This window comes from Berghia stephanieae, chromosome 6 (genome assembly GCF_034508935.2).
Source record: "Berghia stephanieae isolate SIO BIC M18660-M18661 chromosome 6, UCSD_Bste_1.3, whole genome shotgun sequence".
In the NCBI taxonomy this organism is placed as follows: domain Eukaryota; kingdom Metazoa; phylum Mollusca; class Gastropoda; order Nudibranchia; family Aeolidiidae; genus Berghia; species Berghia stephanieae.
In genome coordinates, this window is record NC_088365.1 from 64,377,761 (window position 1) to 64,389,055 (window position 11,295).

An 11,295-nucleotide genomic window follows, 5' to 3' on the forward strand; every position below is an offset into this window, starting at 1 on the left:
ATAGTCATGGGGTAAAATTAACCCTAGTAAACTACGGATATAGTCGGTGTTTGGGGTGAGTGAGTTAAACTGGTTAATTTACTCATTGTCCTTACTGACACCTTTCAGCGTTGCCATCGTTAAGTTATAGACTGACACTGAAACCTGAAAAGACTGCTCTTTTGACGTCATTGTTTGGTTTTTGCAACGCCTAGTGAGTTGTCGTTAGTAGTGCTCATGGAAACAAGTGGTCCCATCTGTTGAACTATTGAATACAACTCACGATTTGTTTTCTTTTTTGTCGAAAGACTGGTCTTTTGACGTTATTTTTGGTCAGTGTCAGGCTATCGATAGTGTGCGCTTGGCTAAGAAGCTCAAAACATTGCCATCCGGAAGTATAACGGACCAACACACAAAAATATGTGTAACCATGAACGTTTATAGACTGGTCAATACAGTTTAGTGGCAAAAAACAATAACAAAGACCTGAGTGACGTCAACTTCGAACTATCTATAAGTTAACGATGTCTACGCTTTCAGACGGTGTTCGAGTACAAGCTTAGACAAAACCCGATTTTTCAAAGAGAGCAGCTATAAATAGCAAAATAATAATTAATCTCATGAACGTATTTATGGTGTTATATATATTATCTTATCTTATCTTATTTAAGGCTTAATTTAAGACTTATCCTCTAAATGACTTAATTACATAATATCAAGTAGCATTATATGTACGCAGATGATACCAAAGCTTATAACAGCGAAGAATTAGAAGTTCAGAAACAGAAGCTTCAGACTGATTTAGATAATCTTGTAATGTGGTCAGACAAGTGGCAGTTTTGTTTCAACTGCCACGAGTTTAAAATGTTACGTCTTGACGGACGAAACGGCCAGTATAGGTATAGTATGAGAAAACATGGCAGTAGAGACTATGTTGAGTAAAAGGCGATTGGACATGGAAAGGACTCAGGTGTAAACATGGACAAACGTTTAATTTTTTTTTACAACACATAGAGAAGAAAAAGGCTAATAGACTTCTTGGCCTCATCAGGATCTCATTTGTGTATCTTGATTCTCCCAAAGCATGAAGATGCTTTTGATAGCGATTGTCCTCCCACAGCTTGAGTTATGGAAATCTAGTCTGATCACCTTATTCAGAAAGAGACATAAATTTCAAAGAAATCGAACTACGCAGAACATCCACAGTTATACCAAATTTGAATAATCATCAATATGAAGTTAGACTCAAGAAGATGAAAATACCAAGCACGTTATACAGAAGAATGGGGAATGATGTGGTTGGATAATCGAAGGCGAATGCTTTAAGTATAAACACAGTATTTAAAAGCTGGCTGATAGTGGACCTATAAAATGGGGCAATAGGCTAAATACCAGAGGCCACAAACTGGAAAAGAATCATGAAATACGAGTCTCCGTCAAAGATTTTCTTCTTAGTGTGGGGTTGAGATATAGAACAGATTACCAGCACGGGTTGTAGTAGACACATTCAAGAACAGACTAATTAATTTTGTACATAATTTTATGCATAGTAGAGTTATGCCCTCCCAAATTAGATCTGATCAAACGATCAGTTGTCAGTAGGGAAAGTCACCAAAGTCCGCCTGATCCAAAGAGCAGAAGACCCAACAGAGTCCGCCTAAAAAGACTAGTCGACTATATTATGCTGTGCTATATGTCACATTTACAGACAACTTTTTACACATTGTTTAATGTAATGAAAACCCATACCACAATGTAAGGTCAAAATTAACAGTTCTGTTGGCTAGTGAAGGTGTTAAAGACTGTTCATATCAAAATCTAAAGTTTACAAAGCGTATTGATTTGATGAAATAAAATGTATAACCGAACATAGATCTCAAAGATATTAACTCTTTGTCAACATGATTTTAAATTTGATCAAAGAAAATGCATTTCTGGTGTCAACACGAACAGAAAGTTTTACAATTCATAAACGTTAATCAAGACAAAATGATATCAATGTGCCGTAGTAAAGTCAAAACTAACAATAACAAACAACTGAAGGTATTGAAAACTGTTGAGAATTTAATCAAAATTGTACAAATGTCATAAAATAATAAAGAGATGAATCATACACAAACCCCATGGAAATCAACTCTTTGTCAACCATGACTTTATTTTAATTCAAAGAACATTCAATTTTGCTGTCAAAACAAAGACTGTTCCATGTATTCAATATGCGTATAATAAATGAAATCCGTCTCACTTTGGTCGGGTTTGTTTTCAGTAATTTTAAACTTGTCGGCTCTGGTGTATGTAAATGGGAAAATGTAAACAAAATATAGAAAATGATGTCACTTATATTGTGAATTATCTCGCATAGTTCTATTAAATCTTCGTAAACTCTTTAGTGTTTGGAATTCCGACCAATCATCATAGCATGACATGTACTCAAGGCCAGAAAGCAGTTTTGTCACTGGTCTTTTTGAATATTTTCAGGACTCATCGACTGTCTTACATATATTGGACTCCAAACACTGTTCCCGCATTCAACAATAGGTCTTATGATAGATTCGAGCAACAAAAGAAAACCATGTGTATTCAAATAAGTAACATTCCTGTATTATGATTTCTAACATACGATTAACGTTAATTATGGCATTCAGTAATCAGCACATCGAAATTAAAATGTGAGTCAAAGACAATACAAAGACCCCTCTCAAAATTACTTTGTATTGGGCAAAGATTTTGAATAAGATTTATCTATATTAAATAAAGGATACGGGTTGAAAAAATGATTAAATGTTGCTTTTTAAGTATTAAAAAATTTAGTGTAATTTTTAAAAAACCTACATTTTGATGCAATGTTATTTAATCAGTCATTAATATACGAGGGTGAGTCAAACACTAATGGGACAAATCTCCACTGAGTTTATTTATTTTTTTATGTGACGTCATATTTATCTCAATTAAACACATGTACTCCTTAAAATACACTTCTAACGTACTCCTTCTAAAAGTTAAACATTTTAATTCTGTCAAATTTTGACAAAGTTATTATGACAGTTCAAAATGACTTCTGCCAAGGGATGTCCGGCAGCGACAGAAAGCTGTCATTGAACTTTTTTATTTTTTTTATTTTTCGAAGAAGAAACGTCGAATAACATTTTAAAACGCATTGATCAAGTCTATAAAACTCCGTCATTTTGTAGAGGTAGTGTTTTTTTTTTTTTTGTGGGTTGAACCTGAGTCAAAGAGACAATCATAGGAATGGCGATACCCCTTTTCCCCCAAAGACTAAAATCTTCAGAGCTGAGAAATCAGCTGGGGAAAATTAAGTGAACAGTGCCTTGGGACATTAGAGGTGTAATCCTCGTCGATTTCCTACCACCCTCAGGGAGCACTGTCAACTCGGATAGGCCAAATATACCTTGAAGCAACTGAAAGGAAGAATTCGTCGATTTAGACCGGCTTTGGAGATGGAACGAGTATTGTTTCTTCATGAAAATGCCCTTCCACACAAAAGTGCCAAGAAAAGGGAAGTAATCACATCATTTTGATGGACAACGCTGTCTCACCCTTCTTTTTAATTCACCAGACTTGACACACTCCGAATTTGATCTTTTTGGTCACTGAAGGATGAAATAAGGGGACATTGCTTTGAAGATGATGGAGAAGCCAAAACAGTAGTGAAAAATTGGCTCAGAGTTCAGTCCATTCAGTTTTACGAGGTTGGGATATGTGACATTACAAAAATGTGGACTGTGGCTGTTGAGTGAGGCGGAGACTATGTTGATAAGTAGCATTCTACTCGGCTAATGCCAAACTTTAGTTTGAAGTATAATGTATGGTATTGATTCAATTCGTTTTAAACTAATAAGCAGAGTCCCATTACTTGATCACTCACTCTCGTATGTTATAACGTTTTGTCCAAGACACTTCTCTGTGTAACTCCACTAGTTAGCCATTTTAAAAGTTTACATTTTGTACATTTACGATTATTTTCTACTTAATGTTGGATAGAAAACATATTATCCAGTCATACATAGAACCAGCTATACCGTTGATTCTACTTTTCTGAGTATTCTTTCATTAGGAACAGAACGGAAAGCCTTACTGAAGATAACATATATATATATATATATATATATATATATATATATATATATATATATATATATATATATATATATATATAATATCAATATAATTGCCATCACCAATCAAAATCTTCTATGACCTGTAATAACTGAGTAATGAACATAGTAATAATATTGTTTGAGAGCTAAAGCGTAAAGTGCATAATGCCCCATTAGATAGCAAAACCCAGTTCTTCATAAGAACTGTAATTCCCTTCTTGATACCAATATTTGTCTTCATGAAATCCATCGGACGCCGAGCACCAGAGCCAGTTCCCTGATTTGACATCACGGCACGTGCCATTGACACTAATGACGTCATCAAGTTGGTAAAGAACAGTCGGTACGGTTTCACACCCCACCGCATTGAATCGATATCTTGGGCAAAGGATAGCCTGTTGCTGTACACACCACCTGAACCACGTCATTGCCAAGTCTCTCCATCCGAGTTTCATTACGTATAATCCATACTCTTTCACCGAAATTCAAGACGTAACTGTAATTCAGGCTCTGCCCATCAACATTATTCACCTGACAAGTGTAAGTCACCGGGGAAGGGTCACCCAAAGCTGGCGTTATTTCAAAATATCCAGATCTGAAGTTAGCGACATTTCTTGGATCATACGATGTGATTTGTTCTCTTGTGGTTTTTCCATTCACAGTTTTGAATAATTGAAAATCCTTCAAATCATTACCAAAAAAATTGCAGAATCTCTTACAATTTTCTCCGAAATTACAGAAACTTAATATATCTCCATTGTCATTCTTTTTCCCGCGATATGATAAGATATTTTTCTGGTAAATTCTGCCTCGTGGGAAGACTGTTTTCTGTGTTGATGGACGGAGAATAACTTTTTTGTAGTTTGTAACAGATTCGACCAAACTATTCTTAAGTCTATATCTATAATTGATTCTAGAACTAAACCATATAATACCAGAGTATGAAGCGTTGGCAGTTTCAATTTTAACTGTTCGTTTATTTTTGTCTAGATATTTAATAACATTTTCTGAATGAAATAATGGGTCTCCCATATTGTTATAATATAATAGCACCTTTTCTCCTGGCTTTGCTAGGGCATAATACCTTAACTCTCTTATTCGTTTCCCATATTGAATATAATGAATATAGGAATTCAATGGATACACAATGGTAAATGTGGCATTTTGACCAGGTTCATACACAATATCACCCTTTGGGATTATATCTAATATCGGAATTGTTATGTCTGTTTCTTCCTCTTCTCTATTATGCGTGTTGTTTATCAATAAACTGAGACCGTTCTGATGGTTGCCAATCCAGACCTCGAGAGATGGATATTCCGTGGCTGACGTTATCACTGTTTCACGAATGCCTGGTGGTAGTTTTAGTATTCTGTTGGAGAGTGATTCAGGCAGCACACTGAGTTTTGATTGTTTTCTCACCTCCCAGCGAGCAACAGTTTGTGATCTTCTGATTTTTTGGTTCTTGGTATCGAACTGTGTATCGCGCATTTCCATCAGCCAAAGGTTTCCGTCTTACGTAGAGTATCTTTAGATCCTCTTCCGTATCTTTTTTCCCTCCTTGTGCTTCATCTTTTCTCCCATGTGTCTGAGCTTTCACCTCTTGAATGCCATTCTTAAGCTGGATCACCTCATTGGTCAAAATATCCAGCCTTTCATTAACCTCTTCGTTAGATATTTCTTCATGGTCATAATCATGTCCACTATATCGTCCTACAACTGTCGAGAGTTCCACAACCAAAATGAGCACTGACAACGTGACATGAAATGACTTGAAAGGCATCTTGGTACAGTCTGTAGATGAAATAGGATATTTTTAAGACAATTACATCAACAAGAATTGAAAGGCCCCTTCTTTATTTCCAAACAAAGTTCTATATATCCAAACGTATTATATGTCTGAATACCCAAATTCCTATGGCCCTCTTGGTGAAAAATGTTCTGTATTTCAACAATGTTAAATTTGGTTCATAATAATTGAATTTTGTTTTCAGACTTTTAAATAAGTATTTGCTACTTTCTGGTCAGTATAACTTTTTTTCTTCATTTTCTTTAATTAATAAAATGACCGTTGCGGATAAAATGGACGAGTTTATAATTTACACCAGATCATCGTATCAATTCTTGCATAATATCAGGGAGTTTCGACTTTCGAAATTCTGGAGGCAGTCCTTTTCCTCCTTTATCGCAGAGTACTTTTATCACTTCTGATCATTTAGTGTCCTAAGCACTAAGTACTATGGCCCGTGTTTTTCTTCTTTTTCTCACCTATCCCTCAATGCACAGCTGCAAAAGTTTGTATGAACCTCTGAATCAATTTGTCTTAATCATAAAATATTTTTTCATTAATTGTAAAACAATAGGAAAGGATTTCGCTTATAAAAGTTATATTAAAATCGATAACTGGTAATGATCGTAACTCATAGATGATTTACAGTAGCAAAATTATTACTTTTCCGCTTATCCATTTGAAGGAATTCGTTAAAATGGAAAGTTCGGTTAATTGAAGCTTGATCGATATACATTCAGTCTCTGATTATGAAGGCACGAATAGTAATCCTTATCCATCAGACATCCCCAGTTTATAACTATCAATACACATTACTGATGAATACAAATGAAAGTGAACATTACGCACTTTCAACATTATTTTGATTGCAAAATGTATAGAAATAGCTTGTGTTTATGCAAAAGAGGATTACATAAATTTAACTTAAACTGGTCAAAAGTAGAAATTCATCAATTTATGATACACCACAAATATAGCATGTACATGTGTTCAGCAATAACAACTAGAACAACACCAACAACAACAAAGACATACTGGACACATCAATCATCACATTCTAATGACGAGAATGAGGAAAATGAGAAATGAAACGACCATGGAAAGATTTCGCGGCATCACTCTATCCAATGAAATCTAATTATTTTCCTCCAGTTTGCTAAGGTTGCAGCATGCTGTTTCCCAATCTTCTCTTGTTATATCATTTATTGCCCCGTCGGTGAGAGCAAATTTGGTGTTCCACCTCTCATCTTTCCCTTTACTTGGGCCAAATGAGCTCGATTGGATTGCGCTCACAGTGATAATGGGGAAGTCGTGCAACCTGGTGTCAAAACTCATTGATTAGACAGTCTGCTTTGAAAACTGTTTCTGGTTTGTTTCTTTTCACTAGGAGTATAGTTGGGCCTTTGATAAATGGTCAGAATATGTGGTGCAGTCTGATTGGAGCCATTAAATCATATCAGTTTTTATAGTTGCCGAAGTTGGAGCATTGAGGTGATCATGGGCCACCGAATTGTAGCGTTGTCCAATGCAATACGGCTGGGTGCTTCGAGAAAAGGCAGCAAACGGTTCTTTAGCCAGTCTTCAAACACCTCTGCATTGTCCCCAGAATGATAGTCTCTACCTTCCAGATGATGGAGAATTTTTTTTTAATGGCATGGTATTCTTCTAAATACTCAGTATTTACAGTTCACCTGCAGGAATATCAATGATCCTCTGTCCAGAACTCACGAGTCTTTTTCTACCCGAACTATCAGACGTCCATTCCTTTGTCGGATGTATGTTTACGTTCACCCAGTCCCATACATCTTTGGATGATATCCATATCAAAGTTGTCTTGGATCCTTTTCCTATCACGTTGTTCAACAACTGGTGATCTCTCCGTCGTCTTTCGATAATCATCTTCTCGGGGTTGATTGTGAAATTCCAATTCCATAGCGTCATCTTTAATGACTTATCGATAGACACAAGTAGAACTCTTTTCGCAGCTTTACGAGTGTCGTGTCGTATCGTGTAGATTAAAAGTGAAGAGTAATCGTACAATCTTCGCACGACTCGCGACATATTGGGCCAAATCTCGATCTGCATACATGACTGAATTAGAATGACAGTAGGCGGGAGTTCCATAGGGAAGGGACAAATCTGCACATACTGTTTTGAAGCCCATTAATTGGTCTTTATTCTGAATGCAAATACTTTCTACTAGCGTTATTTATAACTATATTTCACGTTTTTTCTCCCCCAAAAAAATACCCTTGTGTTCATCGCTTCGCACACTTTACTTTTCCTTATGTGTTTATCGCTTCGCAAACATTTTCATCGGTTCGCACACCAGTCATTCAAACCTATAGCTCTACTTTTTAACATACGTTGTTTGATATGATATTTTATCTAGATCCATTTGAATGACGCTTAGTTAGCTATTTTATCAAAGGAAGTATTATAAAAACGCACACACACGCGCGCGCACACATACAGACTTATAATTATTATAAAACGTGAAATATTATTATTATTATTATTTTTATTATTATTATTATTATTATTATTATTATTATTATTATTATTATTATTATTATTATTATTATTATTATTATTATTTATTAATATTATTATTATTATTATTATTATTATTATTATTATTATTATTATTATTATTATTATTATTATTATTATTATTATTATTCCTCTTCTCCTTTTCCTCCTCATCCTCCTCCTTCTCCTCCTCTATATATATATATATATATATTATATATATATATATATATATATATATATATATATATACATACATATATATATAGAGAGAAATATATATTATATATATATTTTATATAATATATATATATATATATATATATATATATATATATATATATATATATATATATATATATATATACATTATCGCCATAAATTCTTAACTTTATATTTATACATTTTACGCATGCCACGTCTGTAAACGAATTTCCCTTTTTTGAATGAATAAACTCTATTATTGTTGTCATATTACAATTATTATTATTCTCCTGCTCCTCCTCTTCAACATTTTATTTCCATTCCCTGTTATTTTTGTGTTTTTCTCATCCTCCTCTTTTCCTCCTTAATCATCATCATCATCATCATCATCATCATCATCATCATCATCATTATTATTATTATTATTTTCTTCTCCTTTTCCTCTCCCTCCTCTCCTCCTCTTCCTCCTCCTTTTCTTCTTCTTCTTCTTCTTCTTCTTCTTCTTTTTCTTCTTCTTCTTCGTCCATCTCTTCAACTTTGTATGACATCTCTGCAGATCCTCGCATGGGTCATTGTGCTCCATAGGTTCAATGGATTTCATGGGCCCGAAGGCACAATGGTTCTCTGGGACTCAAGAAAGAATGGAGAAGGTCAGAAAGACCTTATCAGAAATCCACATCAAGTGTGGGCTTCCTTTCCTATCATGGAAATGTTTAAATATACGGTGACATTGCTAAAAGCAGATATATTACCCAAACTCTCCGAAAAGGAGTCTTATAACTGTCGCATGAGGAATCTGACTGTATAGATCTGTTTCTGATTGTACGATCTGATTCTCCTCCTCCTCCTCCTTCTCCAGATATATCCTGACAGCAAGAAACAAAACTACTTGCAGAAGACTACATGGTTAAAGATTGCATAATCCAATAGCATTTGATTTTGATTAAATATAGAAATCCTCCACAAAAAGCCTGGTTTCCATTACGATTATCTATTATGGAAATGATAACGTAGACTTTTCAACTGAGATGGAATCTGATTATCGTGATTCCAATTCCAAAAGCTGAGAATGTCCACTCTGGCTCTTGAAATACCGTCAATCTCCATCACCAATTTCTAATGCAATCTAATGGACTAGATGGTCAACAAGCGTCTGTCATTTCAGTTTTATTTGGAACACAGAGACTGTCAGACTTCAAGTGCAGCTTTAGGAAATAACTCATGACACATTGATCACCTTGTTCTACTGAGGACTTTTAACTCGTGATATTTTTGCGTGTAAATGATCGTAATCTTTATTGATCTCAAAAAGGAATTTCAGAAAAATATGGAAATTTGAAATCTTCAAGGGCCTTCACAAGTTTGGTTAGCAAAGAAACCTCTATATTTTTGTCTTAGCATTTGTGAACAACTTAAATTTCCAGGTCAAAGAAGGACTCATTCTTTTTAAATCATGCAATCAGAAAGAAGGAGTTCTTTAGAGTAGCGTCTACTGACGTCCATTGTTATTTGACGATAACTTTGAAAGGATTACAGGCACTTTAATTATATTGTTCATATTTTATATGTTTCACTCTTATGTTTGTAACTTTGTCAGCATGATTTATTGTTAGAAGAGATTATAGAAGGAATCTGAAAATAGAAAAAAAATAGTAACATACAAAATCTATTCAGTAGATTGGGAAAAAATCTGCAAAATATTACACAGTTACCTAACACCGAACACCACTGACAAGTAATTGTCCACATGGGTAACATGTCCCTTTTGTCAAATAATACACTAATGTGATGTCTAAGTAACCACCATCTTATTCAAGTCAAAATCGGATTGAAATGGAGTCATTTATTTCGAAAATTGGAGCTGACAAGCTGATTGCACAAAACAAGGGGAGGTAACTGGAAAAAATATGACTATTGGAAAAAAATTCATTTTTGACACTTCTAGATGGTGAATTGCAATGATTATGGTCTCAAATGAAAGGAATTTGGTGATACTAATAGTTAAATAACTTATTTTTGATCAGATGAGTATACCATTATCATCATAATAAAAGATTGTTACTCCAAGTACAAAAAAATTTAACAAAATCCACACGGAAATGGTCATAACTCCAGAAATAAGCGCCCAAATGAGCTGTTTAACACTTCATATGATAGATTACTTATTAATCAACAACATATACAACTTTCAACAATTCAAATAAATTATAAGTATGGTTTTTACGAGTTTGAAAAGCCCTTGTCAGATGTTAAAATTATCAATGGCTGCCATCTTGAATTCAAGATGGCGGACGGAAATAGTACCTTTATCAAAGGCAGACAATTGGATTCAATAGTCTGATGTCACGCGCCCGGCAACGGCGGCCATCTTGGTTCTAAACAAAGAAAATCATTACTTTTTATTCTTCATGCTGGCTAGAACTTTTCATTCCCTTTTCATATGCCTTGTGATCAGAATGTGTAAAAGTCAATACATGATCAAATTGATGGGGTTTTTTACCTCTGGATACGCGTTTAAGTTCGCCGGGGAAATATTTCATACGGCGTCAGCCATTGTTCCGATAGTTTAGAGCCAGTGTTACTAAGTTACCATACGTCATTAGGAAGGAAGTGACAGTACGACTGTTGAAGACTATTATATTCTGAAACTAGAGACAATGAGGATTTCAGTAA

The 11,295-nt window shown here is 34.6% G+C and overlaps 1 protein-coding gene across 1 annotated transcript; it reads right to left on the reverse strand.

Annotated features, from left to right (window-relative positions):
* Nucleotides 1-4,176: 4,176 nt before the first annotated feature.
* On the reverse strand, nt 4,177-10,906 carry LOC144975746 (uncharacterized). The gene is made up of 2 exons (XM_078919940.1): nt 10,847-10,906; nt 4,177-5,891 (listed from the first exon to the last, which is right to left on the reverse strand). The coding sequence occupies exon 2, from the start codon at nt 5,592-5,594 to the stop codon at nt 4,449-4,451; it is 1,146 nt and encodes a 381-aa protein (XP_078776066.1). The 5' UTR covers nt 5,595-5,891; nt 10,847-10,906; the 3' UTR covers nt 4,177-4,448.
* Between the last annotated feature and the right edge of the window lie 389 nt (nt 10,907-11,295).

Bases quoted from the DNA above. Each gene is read 5' to 3' on its own strand.
- LOC144975746 (XM_078919940.1), bottom strand. From the start codon at position 5,594: ATGGAAATGCGCGATACACAGTTCGATACCAAGAACCAAAAAATCAGA.